The sequence below is a fragment of the Pempheris klunzingeri genome, chromosome 16, assembly GCF_042242105.1.
Source record: "Pempheris klunzingeri isolate RE-2024b chromosome 16, fPemKlu1.hap1, whole genome shotgun sequence".
Lineage (NCBI taxonomy): Eukaryota > Metazoa > Chordata > Actinopteri > Acropomatiformes > Pempheridae > Pempheris > Pempheris klunzingeri.
Window position 1 is genome coordinate 560,856 of NC_092027.1, and position 24,416 is coordinate 585,271.

Consider the following 24,416-nt stretch of genomic DNA (forward strand, 5'->3'; position numbering starts at 1 on the left):
ACAAACAAAACCAGCAAAAGGCGACAAGACTTTTGATTTATCACATTTATTTTCTGTTATACAAAAGTTACAGCGAACATCAGGGAAAAAAACTAAACTGGTGGATAATTTGCTTGTGAGAGGCTGTTGTTGACGTCGTCCGTCGCAGCTCGTCTTCATTCGAACCCGCTGAAAAGAAAGCAGAAACATGTAAATCAGTAAAAGTGCTGAGACTATGTTTTATTTTAGAGGAATCAACAGTTATTTCCCAAGAAGAAGCTCAAAACTGTTAGACGCAGGTCTGGAGAAACTAAATAGTTTGACAAAGTGTCATGTGATGTCCAACATAAGAAGATTTTATGGTACATTTACTTTGTCGTCAACATCAGAGCAGGTTTTTAATCTCTGATGATTTCAGTTCTCTCCACCTATTTTTGTGTCATCTCTAAATCAGCGTTTCTTTTTTGTACATCTTAACGATAAGATCAGAAAAACCTGACCCTTCTGTACATATTCTGGTGTAAAAGTGTTGGAACTGGTCCAGTAGATCACCAGTAGATCACCTCAGCCAGCAGCCACCAAACGGGCTGCAATGGCTGCAACGTGATCCTTTGGGACAACTGCACCTGATCACAGTAGGTCCACTAAAAGAGCTTGTTTGATCCACTGACAGGCTCAGAGTGTTATTCTAAGTGTGTGACAGCATCATGGAAAGGATCCCTACAGAGAGAGACCTGGAAGATCCTTTTGGTTTAACCACAAACAGCACACACACCAGACTACATTCACTAAAACAGGGATTTTAGAGAACAGGACACAGGAGCTGCTGCTCTAACAAACTCACTAAATGATCAAGGCAGCAGTCGACCAGCAGCTCCTGCCATCTGTTAAGTTAAATATCTGTTTTTCCTCAATGGAGTCTGGTGGCTCGGCAGAGAGCGTATTTACAAGCACACAAGAAACCAGTTTTCTTGGTGAGGTTACAGACGCGCAGCATCATAAATCAGCGTCCTCCAGGAGACGTCAGGTTTCTCTGATCTGCTGCTGTGACCGCTTCCTGAACATAAACCTAGCGAGGAACCTCAGAGGGCTCTGCGGTGACCTTTGACCCTACCTGACCATGCGAGCGATGTCCCAGTTGGTTTCACAGGACAGAGGGCCGACGATCTCCACGCCCTCCTCTGTTACTATGGCGATCTCGTACTGAAACAGAAGGACATCAAATATTACGATCGGATTAAAAGATGATCAACACAATACGAATGATCTTTCTGTGTGTTGTGTGAGATCAGACGCTCTGATCGCTGTTTCCTTTTGCAAAGCTCATTTAAAAACAATGTTCCCTGTTTTTACTGTGTGTCATTACTGCATCTTTTCTACTTGGTTTTATTATTTCTGTCGTTTCCTCTTCCTTCTATGAAGCACTTTGTACTTGTTTTTGATGAGTGATCTATAAATAAAGCTCCTATCATCACCACCTCTGGGTAGCAGAGGGTATAAAACACCTGAGGACTCCATAAAAGAATCACTTTAAAGTCAACAGAAACACGACGGCGACCCGGGAACTTAATTAATTCTCGTCCGTCGTAACGTTTGACTGACACGTGATGTGTAATGTTGGTGACCAGCTGGCTGATATGGGGGGGGCTGGTTCACCATCACACACACACACTGAGCAGCTTCCCTCACTCACCCTGTTGTAGGAGCGAGCGTCTCTGTAGTACAGCACTTTGAGGCAGCGCTCCACCAGGTCCCGGGCCTCCTGTTTGGTGATCTCCACCTTGTTCTCCGTCACCTCCCTCATCAGGGGCTACACACACACACAGACAGATCAGAATGATTGTTATTATCACTATTGGCTGTTTATTTTGTGTCTCTACTGAACATCTTATCACACCTGTATGAGTCAGAAAAACAAATATATTTATATAATAAACCAGGAATGAAAGACGTCACATCCAGTTTTTATGGTTTTCTTCATTTTATACCTTTGAATTTAAGGCAAAGCTCTGAAAAAGGTGAAGATTTAATCTCACCGGTCTCCATGAAACATTTCCAGCTTCACCTTCTGTGATTTTATATTTGAATATGCAAATGAGTCATTATCTAACTAAATATGTGCCAATTTGCATACATCTTATTTTATTGACACATTGGAGCCATAAAACAATGTTTTTAGGGATAAAATGTTGTTTAAATCGACTCTGAATGACATCTGAACAAAGTCCTGTAAAAACAGCCCAGAAATCGAGCAGTGCTTGAAAAAACTAGATAATGTTTAAGTTCAATAATGTTGAAGTGCAGCTGTACAGTCGGAGGGATCGGGGCCCTCAGCTGCAGAGTGAACTCAGGACTCCCTCACCTGAGCCAGGTACGCTCCGAAGCCTGTGGCCACTGTGGGCGCCTCATAGGCCACGCCCAGTTTGTCCACGTAACCTAGGAAACTGGAGGGAGGCAAGATGGCCGACGGGTTAACAGTAGCTTTAAAAAAATGCAGTTTGGTTCCAACAAAACTGAGCTGAAAAGATTCTTCTACTAATCAAAGCTTTTCTCTGTCTTCTGATCAGTGTAGACCGAATATTTTTGGGTTTTGAAAAGTTTGAACAAATCAAGACATCTGGAGACGTCACCTCGAGCTCTGTGAAACAGACGGACATTTATAGACCAAACAAACCGTAGGAAGAGTCAAGTGCGTAAACAGAGGGTAGAAGAAGAGCGGAGTGTGTAAACAGACAGTAGAAGAAGAGGAAGCAGGAAGTGCTCTGACCTCTCTCCGTTGTAGAAGCCTCCGATCACCACCGTGTTCCACAGCGGGTTCATCTTGCTGCGGCGGTTGTACATGACCCTGGTGAGCCACGAGTGGACGGCCTTCGGACTGTAGCTGTGACCGTCGCCCAGCAGCTCCTCGTCAATTCTGAGCGGGAAGAAGAAGAGTTTAACGCTTGTGGTTCTGTCCGCAGCGTCCGTGTGTCTGTTGAAGTCTACGCTAACGTCTGACTGTCCGCTCCCTCTTCCCGTCCCTCCCACGTGTCCCCTGGTAAAACTCTCTGATTGGCTAAGCACATCGTGTCGACACGTCAGCACCGTTAGCCGCCATGCCGGCTCCTTTTGTCGTGGTTTGGGGGGGCAGAGGAACAGAAACATCATAAACACAACCTAAGAGCGTTGTCATGGCGTGGACAGTTTAACGTAAGAACACGGAGGTGAGCAGCTTACACCATCTGTTCGATGATCTGTTTCAGGTGCTGGTAGTCGGCGTAGTCCCCCGACGCTCCCAGGATGGTGTTGCTGTTCACCTGAAACACAAACAGAACAAAAACCGTCAACTTTGCTATTTGTTTGTTTGCTATCTGTGCTGCCGTCGTGGTCGTTGTGTCAGCCGTCACCTTCATGAGGCGCGAGATGTTCCTGAAGCGAGCCAGAGAGCCGTACGAGCCCAACATGTCCGCTGCGATGATGACGCCGCCAGTGAACTTCACGCCGAGCACCGACGTCCCAGTCACCATGGGGTTACTGCAGGGGGAGAGGGGGGGGTTATTAGCTTACAGTCTATGAGCACGTTAGCATGTTAGCAGCGTTTGGCTCTACGGAGTCACAGCAGGGACACAAAACAACCTGTCAGAGAATAAAGAGAATAACTGTGGAAACACAGAGCCACGTTCACAGGGCGCCGTGGCGTCTACGTCCTGGTGTCCACGCTAAAACGGTCCCAGAGGCTTCACATGTGCAGGAAGTGACTGCTCAGCCTGGACAGGAAGTGAATGACAGCTTTGTTCGAACACAGAGGTGAAATAATTAGGAAAAACAAAGGGATCAAAATAAATAAATTGAATAATGCTTTTAATATGCAGAAAATGTTTAATGAATAATTTATATGCAATTATATTGTAAAATCTATAAATAATTATGGAGAAATAAATATGTATTATTCCTTCAGTTTGTTCTTTGTCTTTATATTTTCATTCATTTACAGATTTAGTCTTGTTTAAGGCTCCGTGACTCCACGAGCTTCATCATCACGAGATGAAATGAAAACAGCTGAACGAACACACGTGATGTGAAGTAAAAACACAGCGGTCAGTTTCTCCACCTCTGATGTTAGTCTGGGACGGCGGCGGCGTCCTGAGGGGACCTTCCTCCTGCTGCCATAATCAAACACTGTCGGTTTAACAGAATTATGTCTGTAATCTGATTTAAAGATGAAATTAAAGGTTAACCTGGAGCAGCTTCACGAGGCTGAGAGGTCTTTACTATTTATAACAATCGGGTTCCCGCCACAGATCTCCATGTAATCAGCTGTTAACAGGAGACATTTCTGAGTGGAGCAGAGGATCATCATCATCATCATCATCATCATCATCATCATCATCAGGACTAAGGTTAATTCAGTTGATCTAAACGTCTCCAACTGTCACAAACCTGTTCAGTTCAAAACAGAGCAGAGCTCATCATCTCCTGTAAATCGTCCGAAGGGATTATTCCAGCCTCTCAGGGGTCAAACTGTATTCTAATAAATTGAATATTTGGGGTTTTGGAGGAGAAGTACCTCAGGTGATGATGGACAGGTTTCCATTTTGCTCTAGTTTCTATAGACTGTCTGAACAGAACTAATTTAGAAATTACTTTAATTCTCCTGAAACAAAAACACCCGTTTGATGCAGCAGAGAAACAGAAGAAGTGTCGCCATGACAGGGCCGTTAGATAAAACTTAGAGTAGAGAACATGTTAATGATGTTAATGATGTTAAAACACAGACCTCAAGAAATGTTTTTACAGATTTTAGCAGCACACCGGTGCTAAGCTAACACAGCTAACTCTTAGTCAGCGAAACACAAACTAATGGAACTGCGACATTTCTATCTGATTAATGATTTTTATAAATCCCACTTTGTTGTTTAAATTAATTAAATTAGCGCCAAAGTCTCTATTTTGAGCTGTGAAAGCGTGAAAAACGCACATAAACTAGCTTAACAGTTAGCTTAGCATCAGTTAGCCATGATGATGCAGCACTGCTTCGGAGTACAAACCGAAACCGACAGCGCAGGTTCGGGTGAACCTGACGGGAAACGGTCCCGGTTCTGTGGCAGCGGATCACTCACAGTGTGTGTCTGACCGGCCCGCATGCTGTGCCCGGCCCGGTGCTGCTGCTGCCGCCGGTGAAAGAGTAAAACTCTCCGGGCTTCGGTCCGTTCTCCCAGAAATTCAGCTTCATTCCGCACGACTCCATCTTGAAATTACCTGCAGGAAGTGACGACACAGCGTCGTCTTGTTGTGTCGGCCGGTTTGACGTCATGACGCATGCCGGACAGCGCCGCCTGCTGTTGGGATGAACAACATTTATTATTAACAGTTAATAATAAAATTAGTAGTAAAAAAAGAGTATTATTTAATTTTTACTGCATCTTTAATGGACACAATTATTATGTAATAATTACTACAGCAATACTGTTATTATCATCATCATTATTATTGAGATACACTTAAATTGACAGTATATTTTAAATGAAAATATTTTAAACGCTAATAAGTAAACAATTCTATTAATACATTTTGTATTAAAGGTAGAATCTCAATTAATTCATACACACTTTTAAACCCAACATCTCCATGTTACGTTCCTTCAGCAAAAAGAAAGAGTTTGTCTCTTTCTCTTCATTTTATTTTTGTGCTGTTTGAGTTTTACTTTACTTTTACTTTTTCCACATAACAACGATTAAAGAGTTATTAGAGAAGCATTAAAGAAGCAGGGCGGTTAATAACGCCCCCGCTCGGTCCAAAGTGTGTGTGCTCAGTGTTGCCAAACTCTGTTTAACTCTCGCAAACTTTATTTACGTGTAAGAAGGTTAAAAGAGGACAAGGCCGCTGCTGCAGCTCTGAAGTTTATCTGTAAAGCTCATTTCACTCCACATGAAGACATTTTAATGTTCTTTAAAAAACACTTAAAACACTAAAATGGACAGAAACAAAGAAGAAAACACACACAGATAAAACAAATAGAAGAAAGTAGAATAATTCAAGTTTTTTATTGCCGTCGTTTTATTAAATTTGAAATTTAATTTTGCACTTAAATAACCATCAAATGTGAAAATATAGCTGCTGACACCACGTGAGTTATTAGTGTGACTCATCATGTGACTACTTCTATTTTATTTATATTTATTGTGCCTTGCGGTGACATTTTGTACCACCTGGTGTGTAAACGTGTGCTGGTTTGACAATAAAGTTCCTTGAATCCTTGACTGATAACCAGGTGAAGATCAGAGCGTCCTGCTGGTCTGAACTCTTTTTATTAGACAGAAACCAGAGAAACAAACTGTTTCCGGCTCAGACGTCGACGGTTTGATGATAATAAAGAAACGGACACGTGTCTTCTTGTGTTTATTGTCCCAATAAGACCCGAACGCACCGTGACCTCGAGTCTGAGACAGCAACAGTTACACAAACACACCTTTTTGTTTGTGAAGCGTCACGGTTGAAAACAGGAAATAGTGTGAAGCTGCAGGCTGTGAGCGACAGCAGCAACAGTATGAGAGAAGAAGATAAAGACACGTTCAAAGAAAGAAGCCAGCAGGTTTCAGTGTTTGCTTTTATTGTGCTTGTGAAGGATAAAACATCGAATCGACGTCGACACTCAGATGTTTGTTCGTCCAGACGTCTTCGCTCAGGACTGGTCGGCCGGAGCAGATTTCTTAGGACAGAACTCTGTGAGGAGACAAGAGGACGACGACAACTCTCTTACTTCTTCTTCCTGTTTTTAATGTTAACTTGGAGACGAGATGTTGGAACGAGTCACTTCACAGTTTGTCAGCTGAGTGAAGTCTTTTTGGGCTTGATGACGTAACCAGACCTCCGTGGAGTTAAAGTCGACTAAAGCCCCTTCAGGACGGACTGGTTTCTGTCTGGTCACTGATTTCAGTCCAGCCCCCCCCCCTCTGCTGGAGCTAATACCAGCAATGAGCCGATCGCCTAAAAGAGCCTTTTTGTTTCCATTTGGGCCAATTGAAGCCGTTAAAAGTGCCCGTCAGCAGCTGCACTGACGGACGGACAGACGGCTTCACTGGACGATGTGACACTGAAGAAAACCTCAAACTGTGAGGATTCTAAAGGAAGTTCTGCTTCCTGATTTTATGGATGTAAATCTGTGAGATACACATTTATCGTCTCCATCGACAACACGATCTGCTCAGTTTCAGTCACCATTGGTTGAGTCCACTCTGAACTCTGATTGGTTCGTTCGTGACGTCACGTTCAGACTCACCTGCGGTGCCGTCGTAGGTGAACGGATGGTCGTGAGGGAATCCCAAACAGTGAGCCAGTTTCTCAAGATAGCTGTAGTGAGTTTTTATATCCTCAGTGTCCTGGTGGAGCCCCATCTTCCCTGAGACACACACACACACACACACACACACACACACACACACACACACACACACACACACACACACACACACACACACAGGTTAATTTGATTTGTTAAAATAACTGTGAATAAACTTCCAAAATAAGAAAATCGATTTCCAAAATGTTGAGTTATTCTTTCAAGTTTCTCCTCTGATGTAAACAGTGATATGACTGAGTGTGTGTGTGTGTGTGTGTGTCTGTGTCTGTGTGTGTGTGTGTGTGTGTGTGTGTTACTTACTGTAGCCCATGAGGAAGTGGCCCACTGAGCCTTTGTAGCTCATCACCATACACTTGGAGCAGGCTCCGTAGAAATTCACATCACCTGAATCGTTGAACTTACTGACGACTCCGTCCTTCTCGAATGCTACAACACACACACACACACACACACACACACACACACACACACACACACACCGCCATCAGTGACAACAATAACAGAAATACGGAAAGAAGAAAGAAGAAAAACTGCTTCAAAGGATTGTTCAAAGGTTCATGTCACACACACTGACTGATGGAGGCAGCAGCTCCTGTGTCCTGTTCTCTAAAATCCCTGTTTTAGTGAATGTAGTCTGGTGTGTGTGCTGTTTGTGGTTAAACCAAAAGGATCTTCCAGGTCTCTCTCTGTAGGGATCCTTTCCATGATGCTGTCACACACTCAGAACCCACCAGTCACTCAGACACCAGGGTGTGAGCAGAGAGGATCATGGGTAGAGTGTGTGTACTCACTGCCGTTGAGGACGTGCAGTGACGTGTCGTGGTCGTCGGAGGGCATCGGCAGGATGATCAAGTACTTGGTACACGACTTATCGCTGAAAATGACACAAAGCAGTTAGACGACGGCGACCGCACGCTCTCCTCCCACTGGCTCACGGTCCCGAGGCGCCAGACGCCAAACCCACCAAACCTCGGTACGAGCTCCGGCGTGAGCACTCACAGGAACTGGTTCCTCTCGTGGTACTCAACGGTCTGGTTGTCCTGCGACCGGTGGAGCTCGATCACGGAGCTGGAGAGGTTCACCAGCAGGTCCTGGTTGTTGGGCTCACCAGAGACGGCCCAGACCAGAACCCAGTCCCCGAAAACCTGCAGGAGGAGGAGGACCGTTGAGAGTCAGTCAGACCCTGAGTCTGTAATATAGTGTGTTAGTGGAGGTCTATAGTGTGTGTGTGCTAGTTAGTCAGTGTGTCAGTGTGTAGTGGAGGTCTATAGTGTGTGTGTGTTAGTTAGTCAGTGTGTCAGTGTGTAGTGGAGGTCTATAGTGTGTGTGTGTGCTAGTTAGTCAGTGTGTCAGTGTGTAGTGGAGGTCTATAGTGTGTGTGTGTTAGTTAGTCAGTGTGTTAGTGTGTAGTGGAGGTCTATAGTGTGTGTGTGTGCTAGTTAGTCAGTGTGTCAGTGTGTAGTGGAGGTCTATAGTGTGTGTGTGTTAGTTAGTCAGTGTGTCAGTGTGTAGTGGAGGTCTATAGTGTGTGTGTGTTAGTTAGTCAGTGTGTTAGTGTGTAGTGGAGGTCTATAGTGTGTGTGTGTTAGTTAGTCAGTGTGTTAGTGTGTAGTGGAGGTCTATAGTGTGTGTGTGTTAGTTAGTCAGTGTGTCAGTGTGTAGTGGAGGTCTATAGTGTGTGTGTGTTAGTTAGTCAGTGTGTTAGTGTGTAGTGGAGGTCTATAGTGTGTGTGTGTGTGCTAGTTAGTCAGTGTGTCAGTGTGTAGTGGAGGTCTATAGTGTGTGTGTGTGCTAGTTAGTCAGTGTGTCAGTGTGTAGTGGAGGTCTATAGTGTGTGTGTGTGTTAGTTAGTCAGTGTGTTAGTGTGTAGTGGAGGTCTATAGTGTGTGTGTGTGCTAGTTAGTCAGTGTGTTAGTGTGTAGTGGAGGTCTATAGTGTGTGTGTGTGCTAGTTAGTCAGTGTGTCAGTGTGTAGTGGAGGTCTATAGTGTGTGTGTGTGTTAGTTAGTCAGTGTGTTAGTGTGTAGTGGAGGTCTATAGTGTGTGTGTGTGTTAGTTAGTCAGTGTGTCAGTGTGTAGTGGAGGTCTATAGTGTGTGTGTGCTAGTTAGTCAGTGTGTTAGTGTGTAGTGGAGGTCTATAGTGTGTGTGTGTTAGTTAGTCAGTGTGTTAGTGTGTAGTGGAGGTCTATAGTGTGTGTGTGTTAGTTAGTCAGTGTGTTAGTGTGTAGTGGAGGTCTATAGTGTGTGTGTGTTAGTTAGTCAGTGTGTCAGTGTGTAGTGGAGGTCTATAGTGTGTGTGTGTTAGTTAGTCAGTGTGTCAGTGTGTAGTGGAGGTCTATAGTGTGTGTGTGTTAGTTAGTCAGTGTGTTAGTGTGTAGTGGAGGTCTATAGTGTGTGTGTGTTAGTTAGTCAGTGTGTCAGTGTGTAGTGGAGGTCTATAGTGTGTGTGTGTTAGTTAGTCAGTGTGTTAGTGTGTAGTGGAGGTCTATAGTGTGTGTGTGTTAGTTAGTCAGTGTGTTAGTGTGTAGTGGAGGTCTATAGTGTGTGTGTGTGCTAGTTAGTCAGTGTGTCAGTGTGTAGTGGAGGTCTATAGTGTGTGTGTGTTAGTTAGTCAGTGTGTCAGTGTGTAGTGGAGGTCTATAGTGTGTGTGTGTTAGTTAGTCAGTGTGTTAGTGTGTAGTGGAGGTCTATAGTGTGTGTGTGTTAGTTAGTCAGTGTGTTAGTGTGTAGTGGAGGTCTATAGTGTGTGTGTGTTAGTTAGTCAGTGTGTTAGTGTGTAGTGGAGGTCTATAGTGTGTGTGTGTTAGTTAGTCAGTGTGTCAGTGTGTAGTGGAGGTCTATAGTGTGTGTGTGTTAGTTAGTCAGTGTGTTAGTGTGTAGTGGAGGTCTATAGTGTGTGTGTGTGTGCTAGTTAGTCAGTGTGTCAGTGTGTAGTGGAGGTCTATAGTGTGTGTGTGTGCTAGTTAGTCAGTGTGTCAGTGTGTAGTGGAGGTCTATAGTGTGTGTGTGTGTTAGTTAGTCAGTGTGTCAGTGTGTAGTGGAGGTCTATAGTGTGTGTGTGCTAGTTAGTCAGTGTGTTAGTGTGTAGTGGAGGTCTATAGTGTGTGTGTGTGCTAGTTAGTCAGTGTGTCAGTGTGTAGTGGAGGTCTATAGTGTGTGTGTGTGTTAGTTAGTCAGTGTGTTAGTGTGTAGTGGAGGTCTATAGTGTGTGTGTGTGTTAGTTAGTCAGTGTGTCAGTGTGTAGTGGAGGTCTATAGTGTGTGTGTGCTAGTTAGTCAGTGTGTTAGTGTGTAGTGGAGGTCTATAGTGTGTGTGTGTTAGTTAGTCAGTGTGTAGTGGAGGTCTATAGTGTGTGTGTGTGTTAGTTAGTCAGTGTGTTAGTGTGTAGTGGAGGTCTATAGTGTGTGTGTGTGTTAGTTAGTCAGTGTGTCAGTGTGTAGTGGAGGTCTATAGTGTGTGTGTGCTAGTTAGTCAGTGTGTTAGTGTGTAGTGGAGGTCTATAGTGTGTGTGTGTGTGTGTGTTAGTTAGTCAGTGTGTCAGTGTGTAGTGGAGGTCTATAGTGTGTGTGTGCTAGTTAGTCAGTGTGTTAGTGTGTAGTGGAGGTCTATAGTGTGTGTGTGTGTTAGTTAGTCAGTGTGTCAGTGTGTAGTGGAGGTCTATAGTGTGTGTGTGCTAGTTAGTCAGTGTGTTAGTGTGTAGTGGAGGTCTATAGTGTGTGTGTGTGCTAGTTAGTCAGTGTGTTAGTGTGTAGTGGAGGTCTATAGTGTGTGTGTGTGTGTGTTAGTTAGTCAGTGTGTCAGTGTGTAGTGGAGGTCTATAGTGTGTGTGTGCTAGTTAGTCAGTGTGTTAGTGTGTAGTGGAGGTCTATAGTGTGTGTGTGTGTTAGTTAGTCAGTGTGTCAGTGTGTAGTGGAGGTCTATAGTGTGTGTGTGCTAGTTAGTCAGTGTGTTAGTGTGTAGTGGAGGTCTATAGTGTGTGTGTGTGCTAGTTAGTCAGTGTGTTAGTGTGTAGTGGAGGTCTATAGTGTGTGTGTGTGTTAGTTAGTCAGTGTGTTAGTGTGTAGTGGAGGTCTATAGTGTGTGTGTGTGTTAGTTAGTCAGTGTGTTAGTGTGTAGTGGAGGTCTATAGTGTGTGTGTGTGTTAGTTAGTCAGTGTGTTAGTGTGTAGTGGAGGTCTATAGTGTGTGTGTGCTAGTTAGTCAGTGTGTTAGTGTGTAGTGGAGGTCTATAGTGTGTGTGTGTGCTAGTTAGTCAGTGTGTTAGTGTGTAGTGGAGGTCTATAGTGTGTGTGTGCTAGTTAGTCAGTGTGTTAGTGTGTAGTGGAGGTCTATAGTGTGTGTGTGCTAGTTAGTCAGTGTGTTAGTGTGTAGTGGAGGTCTATAGTGTGTGTGTGTTAGTTAGTCAGTGTGTTAGTGTGTAGTGGAGGTCTATAGTGTGTGTGTGCTAGTTAGTCAGTGTGTTAGTGTGTAGTGGAGGTCTATAGTGTGTGTGTGCTAGTTAGTCAGTGTGTTAGTGTGTAGTGGAGGTCTATAGTGTGTGTGTGCTAGTTAGTCAGTGTGTTAGTGTGTAGTGGAGGTCTATAGTGTGTGTGTGCTAGTTAGTCAGTGTGTTAGTGTGTAGTGGAGGTCTATAGTGTGTGTGTGCTAGTTAGTCAGTGTGTTAGTGTGTAGTGGAGGTCTATGGAGCCTCCATGAGGACAATAAGCAGAAACACCAATGGTGAAATAGTGAAATCTTTCTGTTCTATCAAATCTCCGTCGCTCTCTGCTTATAAAAATGAGCCTCGCTCAGAAAGTAGAACCTGAAACAGTCCAACTGTCTGACACAAGGTTAATTCAAGTTTGAGGTTCAAACACATAAAATATCGATCTTTAAGAGGACTGAGTGTCATCAGAACACAGCTTCAGGAGTTCGGCTGGTCGATACCACAAATCAGCTTCAATGTGATTGGTAGAAACTCAGCCGAATCTTTTAAATGCAGTAAAAACTATATATTAATGATACGACCACAGACGGACCGACTCACCATATCCAGGTTGGTCATGGGCATGGTTTTGTTCACAGTCCCACAGTCATCGTGGGGATGTGCGTAGGCGCAGACGGCCACTGCCGCCACCAGCATCAGCAGCATCGCTCGCTTCACAGCACTCATCCTGCTCTGAGAGGAAAATCAAACGCACCTCGGTCGACAGCGCTGTCAGGAGTGACGGGAGGGGGGAAGCAGGTCGCTTTATAACGACCCCACCGGCCCCCTGTGGCCCCCCGTGCCCCCCCCAGTCCAAAGTGTGTGTGTGCTCAGAGTTAATGAACTCCACTCAGCCTGTTTACGTTCTGCCTGCTTTGTTTATGTGTAAAAAGGTTAAAGGAAGTAAAGGTCTCCTCACAAACCTCAGCGTGCACGAGGAAGATCATCTTCATCATCATCATCTCGGTCATCTTCGTCTTCGTCTTCATCATCACCACCATCATCATCATCATCATCATTATCATCACCATCATCACCATCATCATCATTATCATCATCACCATCATCATCATCATCATCATCATCATCACCATCATCATCATTATCATCACCATCATCATCATCACCATCATTATCATCATCACCATCATCACCATCATCATCATTATTATCATCATCATCATCATCAGTAATGTTCAGAGGTGGCAGCATGTTGAAAACAGTCTTGGCAGGTGAATTAAAACTCTGATGGTGAAACGAGTGCTTTGATATCTTCTGATTTTTCCTTCCAGAAGAAGGAGGGTCATAAAGGGCAGGTGATGCCTCGGACTGATCCATTGGCCTCATCGACTGCTGGACTCTTTATTAGATTGTTTGTTCGCTTACACTTGTTTATTTCAGTGAACTTTGTAAAGCACTGTGAGACTCTGTTGTGATATTGGCTATACAAATAAAATTGAATTGAATTGAACTGAATTTCCAAACGTCTCTTTCACACGTGAGTCTGTCTTTTCAGGTCCGATCGCGTCACGTGACGGACGCCAAAGGTGTAATTACACAATTTGGCCACTGGAGACGTTCCTGGGGGGTCAGGTGGACACTCAGTTTATTTATTTACACTCTGTGCTGCTAAAAGCCGTTAGCTTGGTGCTAATGCTAACTACAGCAACGTAACGCTACAATAACATTAGAGGAGGTTTGACATGACTGCTGATCAAATCCTTCATGTTGGATTCCTGAATCTCTCTCTGAATTACAGTTTGGCCTGACCTGCTCTTTATGTAAAGAGTCTTGAGATAACACTGTTATGAATTGGCGCTCTATAAATAAAGATTGATTGATTGATTATTATGTTTTATTATGTATCATGAGCAAAATGTTCATGTCAAGTTTACAATAAGTGCAGAATAAAAACCACAGACCACCTGTTAGAAGTTTTGAGCCACTTTTTACTTCCTCAGTTTCCTTTTCGAAATATTTGTTTGTCTTTAAACTTTGTTTCAGCTTCAGGTGAACTTCAGCTTGATGCCCTCACCTTCCTTACAGAAGCCTGCAGAGAGACAAAGAAATGAGTTCAGCACCACAGATTGATCTTTTCTGTGTAACCAGACGGGTTTCAGGGTCGGCACCTTTCTTGGGGTCGTGCTGGAATGCTGGTTCTCCGGTGAAGCCGAGGCAGCTCACCTGCTGCTTAAACTGTTCCAAGTCCGAGTCCTTCACGGTCAACTCTCTGCCTGGAAACCAGACAACAAAACAAAGATGACTGAATGTTTTGGATCTGACGTGAGGTATTTTCTCCCCCTGAGCCCTCCCTCCTTACTCATCAGATAAAGAGAATGGCCGTAGAGCTCCTTGACACCGCTGCTGATGTTCATGGTGCGAAGGTACTGGCCGATATTTTTGGCGGTGCTGTTGATGCTGAAGAGCAGACAGCCGTCGCAGGTCGGCAGCAGGTGGAAAGTCGAGGTCACGTTGTCCTCTGAGGACAGAAACATTCAGGTAAAACAGCAGAAACCCTGAGAGCAGGAGTGACCTGCTGCGCTGTGGAGGTTTGTGTCCCTGCAGCGCTTTAAGCTAAACACAAACATCAGCATGCTAACACTCCAGTGACAAAGCTAACATGTTGATGTGTCGTGCTTCCCATGTTCGCTGTCTTAGTTTACTATGTAAGCATGCTAACATTTGCTAATTAGCAGTAAACAGTAGATTATAAACAGCAGCGTATTATGGAAAGGATCCCTACGGAGACAGATCTGGAAGATTCTTTGGCTAAAACAAGCACTTTTAGTGGACCTGCTGTGATCTGCTGCAGTTGTCCCAAAGGATCATGTTGTAGTCTATGCTAGCCAATGCTAATGTGGCTAAAATGCTTCTAAAACTCTATGATGACATTTTTGTCCAAAGCTGACAAAACACTGACTCTGATTGTGGGAACCCTTCTGAAGATCAGATGCTTTTGAGTTCATCCTTGAATTGTTCAATTAAAAAAATGTCACTAAAGCATCTGTACACAGCAAAGACTAAACGTTGATTCCTAGCGGTGGCTGTCATCAACAGCTGCTTTGCACTGCACCAGCCAATTAAAGCCCTACAGGAGCCTGAAGGCAGCAGGACGACGTGTTTGATGAGTCTGCAGGTTTCCATTTAACATGACAGAGGCATGATCTCCCCTGCTGGACTCTGAGAACCAACAAACATGTAGAAACAGTATCGGGGCAGATCAGATGACGTACGTGAGACTGTTGCAGCGTCGCCGTCAATAGTTACGCTGGCTTCAGAGGCCACGCAGGTTCCATTCCTGGAAAAACAGGCAGAGGAAGAGCTGAGTTCATGTCCTGGTTAATCTCCCCCACTGATGAAGCCTGTGAGATGTGTCTGAAAGCTCTGAAAAAAGCTAGTAAGTGGACTGTGGGTTAAGATTTTATTGTCAAACTAGATAGTGAAGTGATAACAGAAATCAAGGATCACTTCTGGCTTTAAAAAATCAAGATAGCGACAGTCAAAATGCCAAACTTGAGACTTCCACAAACCAACGGGACTTCACAGCAACTATGTCCAGCCTGTGCTGCTAATGTTAACATTCCCAGATCAGAGCTTACGGCAGATACTAGGATCCTAGCATCACGTCCAAGGCCAGGAGTTAGCGTATCATTAGCGAACTACATTATTTTGTGGGTTTAAACGTTAGGAAACCCTCCTGTGGACTGGAATGTCTACTGTGTGGGAGCATCAAAGGTTTTGGATCCGACTGACAACATAAGAGTTTACGGTAACGTTAGCAGGTTTGTCCTTCTTTGTATTGGAATAAAGAAGTTTAACAGAGATGACTTCGCTAAACTCATCGGTCTGTCTTCGCTCTTAAAAAAATATAAATGAATAGTTTGATGTTGATCTTGTCATACTGTACTTTATTAGGACTGACAAGCTAACCTGTCACTTTCTATTACCTGTTAGCTTTAGCCTCTGTCTGGTAGCATGAGATCATCAAGCTAACATAGTTATTTAATCATGTTGACATAGTTATCAACCTCCAGTTGATAAAATAGATGGTAGCTGGTTGAAAATTAGAAGCTACTTATGTCTTGTAGTCTGAAATCAAGGACCCACTGTTTAAAAAATGACTATGAAACTATGGATTTTGGTGATAAATTTGCCACCGTTGTCGTTGTGCCATCATCATATGTCATCATATGGAAAGCTCGATGGGCATAGTAAAAGGCATAGCTTAGCTAAAGGTGAATTTACATCTTGCACCTTTGATGCAACTCTGCAAAGCTGTTGTATGTTCATGTATTTTGAGGTAAAACAGAATGTCATCTGCATAGTGGTGGAAGTCAATGTTATGATTGGGAAGGAAGTGAGCCAGGAGCAGCACAGATACAAGAAAAAGAAAGGAAAATGGACCTAAGAAGGCAAAGTGATCACCTTTAGCAGGTTTTAACAGTGTTAAATGTGTTTCAGGGGAATTCTTTCCTCAACTGTTTTCTAATTTACCATAAAACATTGTGTATTTGCACAGTCGATGCTGCACTGTTATCAACTCACGTCTGAAACCCCTGAGACATAATAACCTCATTGGGTGCGGATGGTGACTGAGACATATTCAACCAGGAGCTCTCGGTTGTCTTCAGTATGGTCTTAAATATGTCAATATCAGTGTAACCCATGATGAAGTACGTCCTGCCGAACATCTGCACACAAACAAGGAGTCAGTTAGTAACACAAACATATTTCAGTGAAGCTCAGTACTTCTTTGGCACCAACAGAAACGTGTGAAAATGTTACTTAAGAAGAAATATGGTAATATAATATACTGAGTCTTAAACTGTAGTTGAAGTATTAAACTTAAAGTGTCCCCTGTGACTGTTGTACTAGTAAATATTCAGTAGATTATTATTCCTCATCGTTGATGGAAAAGCAGGATTTTACTGTTGGAGTTGATTTGAGTTTATTAATTATCAGACTGCAGCTGATGACTCTTTTCCTCCTGGATTAATAATCCAATAATCCATTGATTGTTTGGTTTGTAAAAATGCTGAAAACAGTGCTCCAGTCCAAAGATCAACATTATTAAAGGAAAATTCAGTATTTTTGGTCGCTACAAAACATTTTAATCTGGCAGCTGTGAACCAGACTCCGTTGACAAAAACAGTACATTTAGCTCACAGGCAAAGGCGCTGCTGCTTCAGTCGATACGTTTTTAAATATGTACAACCAGGTGTAAAAATATCGTAATTACCGCAGGTAACAAAGCAGAAACATTATAAGTGACAATATTACAATACAAATCTAAATATATTCTTATGAGTAACTATCGTATTCACTGCACCAGTGGAGGAACGTAAAACCTTTAAATTGTTTTTCTTAAGTAAAATGCACTCAGCGAAATTTATGATTGCATCTAGTTGATTCCATCAGTTCTCACTCCTCCTTGTAGGTTTGTTGTGTTTATTTAACTGTTTACCTTTTTTATTTTCATATAAATAAAAAATGAATAAATGTGCTTCATCTATTGTCTGTTTTCTGTCCTGTATTCTCTGTTTTTTTGCCATTAGTTGTATATATAAATGCAGAGCAGCACAAAGTTCACTATTTCCCTCTGAGATTTGGTGGAGTAGAAAGTGGAATGAAAAGAAAAAGCAAAGTACTTGGGTAAATGTACTTAGTTACATCCCACTGCTGCTCAATGCTGATTCTAGGAACCCTGAACTGTAAACCCAGAGACCAGAGGAGGGCTCACCATGCCGGGGTCGGCCAGAGACAGAGGCGTGATGAGGGGTTGGCATTCTTCGGCGGTCAGAGCTGCCGAGCCGCTCAGAAACAGCCCAGCGGCGAGGAAGAGACGGCCGACCCACAGATTCATGACGCTACAGCTGGAAACACCACGCAGATCGACAGCTATGATCCCTGCACACTGAGCCTCTCAGAGCCGCCCGGCCTTTATAGACGCTGCTGCTGGCGGAGTTACAGCAATCTGGGCTTTTCCACTATTTACATAAAGTGGTCATTTGGTCCCTACTTGGGCTTTTTTTAAATTGGGTAAGGCAGATCTCCCTGCCGGTGCACCCCTGCGTTGGTCCGAAAGGGGGCTGCATGGTTTTCTGTGGGCGTAAGATTTCATCAGGGTACTGCTGAGTTTGTGCATCAATCATTTACTGACTGGTTGAATCATCCTTGAACTGACCGCCGCTGACACACAAACACACCGAGGATCCAGCGCTCAGGACCAAACCGCCTCCATCCAGCTGAAACCGGGACGACACACAGCCTCACCTTTGCCCTCGGTGCTGAAACATCCAACACGATATTATTATCCAACAGGGATTCACCATGAATAATTAGAGTAGTTAGAGTATTTATGTGCCTCATTAGGTGCTTCTTACTGGTCTCTTCTTTTTTATATATGATCATAAAAAGAAACATAAAAAGCCAAAACAGCTCCGAGGTAGAAAAGCTGGGTTTACTGATCACTGCTGCTTTATATCCTAATGGGGAGTTTAATCTGATGGATGATATGATATAACAGTATATATGAGGTCATTCAGACTGATTCTCTGATGTTTGGGCTCCTGTTCACACTTTCAAACAGGCGTGACCGTGAGCACACAGAGTGACGCTGTGACAGAGGAACGTCTGCATCATAGCGTCTTACACCAGTTCATCTTCTGACCGCAGGTGAAGTCAGACAGTGAAGAGACACAAGAGCTGATCGTCGATGTCATTTTAATCTGAAGGAAACAGAACCCATCCATTCTGATAATTATTTTCACACAGGCTCAGTTTGACATGTGACACCTGAAGGTGTGCAGGTGAAGCTTACAGCTGCACATATGATCAATATTAGAAAGGTATTACAGTTTTGGTAGAAATAATAATAATTCAGACTGTTGCATGTCACTTCCTTTAAAATAATGTGAGTTTGTGAGATTTAGTTTCTGTTAAAAGTTTCATCATCTACACAATATAACACGAAAAGGATCAATATATATATTTCATATCATAAGTGATCGCTGATACAGATATAGATAATGAATAAAAGGATAAAAGGTCCACTTCCTGTGTGGGGGGGTATCTTCCTGAACACTAGAGGGAGCCACAGGCCACATGATGCAGACTTCTAATCAACTTCTAACATGAGATGATCATTTGTTAGTTTGTCACTGTTAGAAACTGGACTGTTTCACATCTGCTGCAAATCCATCAGAGACAGAATCTGAAATATTTATAATATGAAGGTGTGTGTGTGATGGTGAACAAGCCCCCTCAGCATCCTAGTAACCTAGTTAGTCAGTGTGTTAGTGTGTAGTGGAGGTCTATAGTGTGTGTGTGCTAGTTAGTCAGTGTGTCAGTGTGTAGTGGAGGTCTATAGTGTGTGTGTGTGTTAGTTAGTCAGTGTGTTAGTGTGTAGTGGAGGTCTATAGTGTGTGTGTGTGTTAGTTAGTCAGTGTGTCAGTGTGTAGTGGAGGTCTATAGTGTGTGTGTGTGCTAGTTAGTCAGTGTGTTAGTGTGTAGTGGAGGTCTATAGTGTGTGTGTGCTAGTTAGTCAGTGTGTCAGTGTGTAGTGGAGGTCTATAGTGTGTGTGTGTGCTAGTTAGTCAGTGTGTTAGTGTGTAGTGGAGGTCTATAGTGTGTGTGTGCTAGTTAGTCAGTGTGTCAGTGTGTAGTGGAGGTCTATAGTGTGTGTGTGTGTTAGTTAGTCAGTGTGTCAGTGTGTAGTGGAGGTCTATAGTGTGTGTGTGTGCTAGTTAGTCAGTGTGTCAGTGTGTAGTGGAGGTCTATAGTGTGTGTGTGCTAGTTAGTCAGTGTGTCAGTGTGTAGTGGAGGTCTATAGTGTGTGTGTGTTAGTTAGTCAGTGTGTCAGTGTGTAGTGGAGGTCTATAGTGTGTGTGTGCTAGTTAGTCAGTGTGTCAGTGTGTAGTGGAGGTCTATAGTGTGTGTGTGCTAGTTAGTCAGTGTGTCAGTGTGTAGTGGAGGTCTATAGTGTGTGTGTGTTAGTTAGTCAGTGTGTCAGTGTGTAGTGGAGGTCTATAGTGTGTGTGTTAGTTAGTCAGTGTGTCAGTGTGTAGTGGAGGTCTATAGTGTGTGTGTGTTAGTTAGTCAGTGTGTTAGTGTGTAGTGGAGGTCTATAGTGTGTGTGTGTGCTAGTTAGTCAGTGTGTCAGTGTGTAGTGGAGGTCTATAGTGTGTGTGTGTTAGTTAGTCAGTGTGTCAGTGTGTAGTGGAGGTCTATAGTGTGTGTGTGTTAGTTAGTCAGTGTGTCAGTGTGTAGTGGAGGTCTATAGTGTCTCTGTTGTTCTGGATCAACATGTTCTCTGTCTCTCTTTAGTCTCCTCTGATGAACAACATGTCTGATTCCTGGATTTTCTCCATGTTTCTCCAGTCTGAAGTCTTTTCTCACTCATTCTGCTTCACTGACTTCTGGAACCTTCTAGCTGAGGTTGGACACATTTTAGGGACATGAAGAAGAAGAAGGTCCTCCAAGAGACGATGTCAGCAGAAGAAGAAGCAGCAGCGAGATCGCAGATGCAGCGTTCAGAGAGCAGAGGGTTAAACTTATTTTAATGTGAAACAAATGAAATCTTCTCATTTCTTTCTTTCTGTATCTTCCTGCACTCGTCTTTGCAGCGTGTGGTTTTCTGTACCGTCCTGAATCACTGTGAGCACCAGGCATGTTGTTGAATTTGCATGTTGTCTGAGTTGTAAAATGCGTCACTGTCTTTGTTCTTTGTTCTGTGGTCGGTGTGACGCTGAACTTTGCAGGCTGAACGGCGCCCGTCAGACTGGGCGGCGTCGCCCATGACCGCCTTCAGGATCGTTTGAATAACAGAGGACAGAATTTCTTTTGCTGATCATAAAGAAAAGCAGAATAAGATGGAGGAAAATGTGAATATTCCAGACTTTTACAACATTCGAGCAGCACAGAGCTGGTTTTCTTTTGGCCAGGAGTCCCTGAAGCTGCTGTACAGCACTGTATATTCTACCTCAAACCCTTCGTCCAAACTGATTCTGTCCAATAGTTAGTTACTGTGCTGCGCTGAGTTGCAGTCTGTCTTACAGGTTAATTCATTAATTAAAGTCCTTAAAGGGACAGTTCAGAATATTTGAAGTGGGGTTGTACGTGCTCCTTATCTATAGTGTATAACACAGCTTTACATTCCCGTCTGACAGGGAACTGAAGCTGTTATATCACAATCTTCAAAGCCACCAAACTCCATTGACAAAAACATTAATTTTAGCTCACAGAACACAGGAGCTGCTGGTCTGCTGCTGCCTCCATCCGTTAGCTAGTTTTTTTGATTGTACTCTTTTAATCAATGGAGTCTGGTAGTTTTGCAGAGAAACAGAACGGCTTCAGGCCCCATCAGAAAGAGCTTGACTGTGACGTAAAGCAGCAAATGTCTTCGAAATATATCGACATATTAAAATGATGATTTGTTTTTAGGCTAAAATCCGAGCCTGCCGTCTCCTGTAGGTACACACTGAAGGACCTCAGACAACCACACTTCAAATAACCTGAACTGTCCCTTTAAAGTCAACAGGAAGTAATGTGCAACCCTGAAATAATAAAATTAGAAATTTTGCATTTGCACCACACACGTCATGTGTGTTTAATGAATAGCTTCATCTGATAAGACGTCGCTAACGCTAATGCTAACGCTGGGTGTGTTCCAGTTGTCCTAGGCGCGTGCTTGACTCCCTGCAGGAGGTCGCCGCCGGCCTCTGGGATCCTGAATCCTGACGCCTCCTGAAAATAAACTTGTCACTGGAGTAGCGGAAGGCGGAGGAGGAGAAGTAGAAGATGACGGGGTCGAGGATGGTGTTGAAGGCGCTCAGCAGCAGCGCGTAGTACCTCCACTCTGGACTCTCACCCTGGAAGTAGCCCAGCAGGTGGGAGGAGTTGTACGGCATCACGCAAACCAGAAACACCGCCAGGGTCCCCGCCGCCATGCCAATGGCCCTCTGCCTCCGCATCCGGGAGATGCTGGGGCGGCTGTACAGGATCCAGATGCAGCTCGAGTAGCAGAAAGTGCAAACTAGAAGAGGTGCGAGGCAGAGCATGAAGAAGATCTCAAAACGCACCGGGAGGAGGATCTCCAGCTGCTCCTGGCTGAAGTTCTTGTAGCACACCCCGGGGTTCCCACTGGACAGCGACGGGTGGTGCTCCATGATGAAAATAACGCTGCAGTGAGCTCCTGAGAACAGCCACGCGGCGGCGCTGACAACGATCGCAATCACGGGTTTCTGCAGCCGGACGTAGGCGACCGGGAACGCCACGGCGACGTAGCGGACCACGCTGACCGCCATCAGCAGCAGGGCACTGGTGTAGATCGTGGAGAAGAAGATGAAGGAGGAGATGGAGCACAGGACGTCAGGAAGGTTCCATTTCATGTCCGCCGCCACCTCGCACATCTTGAGCGGGAGGATGAGGAGGAACATGAGGTCGGAGATGGTCAGGTTGAGCAGCAGGATGTCCGTCGGCAGCGGCTTGGCGTGGATCTTTAGGCTGAAGGCGCAGAGAGCCAGCAGGTTGGCGGGCAGGCCGATCAGGAAGGTGATGATGTAAACGGAGAGAATAACTTCGCTCTGCAACGACGCAACCATCCTGACCCTGAACCAGAGCAAGAACACAAAGTTTACCACAGTCTGTAGGAGCTGCTCTCCACCAGAACAACTCAATACATTTCAATAGAAGAACATTTACAAGAGGCAAAAAATGGCCAAAGAAATTGGAGGGGGGGGCACAAAGACAACTTGAGCGGTTTAAATGCAGTGTGTCTGATTAGGGAAATGAATGGTGGGTGGGTGACAGGAGGCAGGTGAGGAGAGTCCAGGGAGTGGGAGACAGGAACTGACCAACAACACACGCTAGCATTTCAAAATAAAACAGGAAACACCAAATAATCCACAGGATGTAACAAAGAATTGTTAAGACGTCGCACAACAGCTCTGTCAAATGTCAAACTATAATTTTCTTCATATTCTATGTAAGTAAGAAGACAAGAACAGCTGGTTACCAACTCTGTACTGTCTGCATTTCATCAGGAGTCACAGCGCTGCTGCTGTGTTATTGTGTTGGATCCAAACTGACCCTTTAAAACACCAAAGTCACACAATAACACACACACTGACTGATGGAGGCAGCAGCTCTAAAATCCCTGTTTTAGTGAATGTAGTCTGGTGTGTGTGCTGTTTGTGGTTAAACCAAAAGGATCTTCCAGGTCTCTCTCTGTAGGGATCCTTTCCATGATGCTGTCACACACTTAGAATAACACTCTGAGCCTGAATCTGAGACAATCTACTTTTTGTTTAACTACAAAAAGCCATTGTACCGTTCTCTTCAAAGACACCAGACTCCATTGACAAAAACACTCATTTTACGCAGCAATTGATGGTCTGCTGCTGCCTGGATTGCTTAGTCTCTTTGTGTTATTGTGTGAATTTGGTGTTTTAAAAGGTCAGTTTGGATCCAACACAGTACTGGTGTAATTTACAGGTCAACTTTTTAGGTCATGAGATAGTTTGTCTTTGCCCTAATATGTGTGATTAAACACATCTGGTGAAAAAACATTATATAAATGAGTCAAATCACCCTCCTCAAACTGGAATTTAAATAGTACAATCTCTGTCTTAATATGGAAAACATTAACTTACCTGCTGTAGGAGTTTAATAAATGTTACGACTTTACAAAAGAAACAATAAAAGCATCAGACACAGCGAGGGTGTAACTTCAGAGATGAGCTGAGTGTTAACAGTCAGAGGCAGCAGGTCACAGTGCTTCAGCTGCTGGTTAATATTAACTAAGATGCTAAACTGAAGCTGATGTTGACATTAGACCAGTTAATACGGAGCCTCCTGCCTCCAGATCTGCTCACCACCATACACTGTCGCCACGACACACTGTCACCACCATACACTGTCGCCACGACACACTGTCACCACCATACACTGTCACCATCGTACACTGTTACCACGACACACTGTCGCCACGACACACTGTCACCACGACACACTGTCACCACCATACACTGTCGCCACGACACACTGTCACCACCACACACTGTCACCACGATACACTGTCACCACCACACACTGTTACCACGATACACTGTCACCACGGCACACTGTCACCACCGTACACTGTCACCACGACACACTGTCACCACCGTACACTGTCACCACGACACACTGTCACCACCACACACTGTCACCACCATACACTGTCACCCCCACACACTGTCGCCACGACACACTGTCACCACCGTACACTGTCACCACGACACACTGTCACCACCACACCCTGTCACCACCACACACTGTCACCACGATACACTGTCACCACAGTACCCTGTCACCACCACACACTGTCACCACGATACACTGTCACCACCACACACTGTCACCATGACACACTGTCACCACCACACACTGTCACCACGATACACTGTCACCACCACACACTGTCACCACGATACACTATCACCACAGTACCCTGTCACCACCACACACTGTCACCACGATACACTGTCACCACCACACACTGTCACCATGACACACTGTCACCACCACACACTGTCACCACGATACACTGTCACCACCACACACTGTTACCACGATACACTGTCACCACGGCACA

At 44.3% G+C, this 24,416-nt stretch overlaps 4 protein-coding genes across 4 annotated transcripts; all 4 read right to left on the reverse strand.

The window, feature by feature from the left end:
• Nucleotides 1-30: 30 nt before the first annotated feature.
• On the reverse strand, nt 31-5,225 carry psmb4 (proteasome 20S subunit beta 4). The gene is made up of 8 exons (XM_070846278.1): nt 5,079-5,225; nt 3,366-3,492; nt 3,196-3,275; nt 2,747-2,893; nt 2,342-2,423; nt 1,673-1,789; nt 1,094-1,182; nt 31-168 (listed from the first exon to the last, which is right to left on the reverse strand). Exons 1-8 carry the CDS (start codon nt 5,204-5,206, stop codon nt 156-158), a joined length of 783 nt encoding a protein of 260 aa, XP_070702379.1. The 5' UTR covers nt 5,207-5,225; the 3' UTR covers nt 31-155.
• A 1,352-nt stretch (nt 5,226-6,577) lies between these two features.
• Nucleotides 6,578-12,753, reverse strand: LOC139215743 (saxitoxin and tetrodotoxin-binding protein 1-like). Its single transcript, XM_070846786.1, has 7 exons — nt 12,706-12,753; nt 12,344-12,475; nt 8,318-8,463; nt 8,110-8,192; nt 7,619-7,744; nt 7,238-7,357; nt 6,578-6,681 (listed from the first exon to the last, which is right to left on the reverse strand). Exons 1-7 carry the CDS (start codon nt 12,751-12,753, stop codon nt 6,641-6,643), a joined length of 696 nt encoding a protein of 231 aa, XP_070702887.1. The 3' UTR covers nt 6,578-6,640.
• Nucleotides 12,754-13,710: 957 nt separating this feature from the next.
• On the reverse strand, nt 13,711-17,849 carry LOC139215580 (uncharacterized). Its single transcript, XM_070846581.1, has 6 exons — nt 17,523-17,849; nt 16,328-16,473; nt 15,016-15,080; nt 14,103-14,261; nt 13,912-14,016; nt 13,711-13,832 (listed from the first exon to the last, which is right to left on the reverse strand). The coding sequence occupies exons 1-6, from the start codon at nt 17,643-17,645 to the stop codon at nt 13,789-13,791; spliced, it is 642 nt and encodes a 213-aa protein (XP_070702682.1). The 5' UTR covers nt 17,646-17,849; the 3' UTR covers nt 13,711-13,788.
• Nucleotides 17,850-21,432: 3,583 nt separating this feature from the next.
• LOC139215744 (free fatty acid receptor 3-like) lies at nt 21,433-22,383 on the reverse strand. The gene has a single exon (XM_070846787.1). The coding sequence runs from the start codon at nt 22,381-22,383 to the stop codon at nt 21,433-21,435; it is 951 nt and encodes a 316-aa protein (XP_070702888.1).
• Between the last annotated feature and the right edge of the window lie 2,033 nt (nt 22,384-24,416).

Bases quoted from the DNA above. Each gene is read 5' to 3' on its own strand.
- psmb4 (XM_070846278.1), bottom strand. From the start codon at position 5,206: ATGGAGTCGTGCGGAATGAAGCTGAATTTCTGGGAGAACGGACCGAAG. The intron at 1,790-2,341 runs GTGAGGGAGTCC...GTGTGTGTGTAG, and splicing joins TCGGAGCGTACCTGGCTCAG to CCCCTGATGAGGGAGGTGAC. The intron at 1,183-1,672 runs GTGAGTGAGGGA...CTTCTGTTTCAG, and splicing joins ACGCTCGCTCCTACAACAGG to TACGAGATCGCCATAGTAAC.
- LOC139215580 (XM_070846581.1), bottom strand. From the start codon at position 17,645: ATGAATCTGTGGGTCGGCCGTCTCTTCCTCGCCGCTGGGCTGTTTCTG. The intron at 16,474-17,522 runs GTGAGCCCTCCT...GTTTGTGTGCAG, and splicing joins CTCTGGCCGACCCCGGCATG to ATGTTCGGCAGGACGTACTT. The intron at 15,081-16,327 runs GTGAGTTGATAA...CTGTTTTTCCAG, and splicing joins ATGTCTCAGGGGTTTCAGAC to GAATGGAACCTGCGTGGCCT.
- LOC139215744 (XM_070846787.1), bottom strand. From the start codon at position 22,383: ATGGTTGCGTCGTTGCAGAGCGAAGTTATTCTCTCCGTTTACATCATC.
- LOC139215743 (XM_070846786.1), bottom strand. From the start codon at position 12,753: ATGACCGAGATGATGATGATGAAGATGATCTTCCTCGTGCACGCTGAG. The intron at 8,193-8,317 runs GTGAGTGCTCAC...TGTCATTTTCAG, and splicing joins CACGAGAGGAACCAGTTCCT to CGATAAGTCGTGTACCAAGT. The intron at 7,745-8,109 runs GTGAGTACACAC...TGTGTGTTGTAG, and splicing joins ACTGCACGTCCTCAACGGCA to CATTCGAGAAGGACGGAGTC.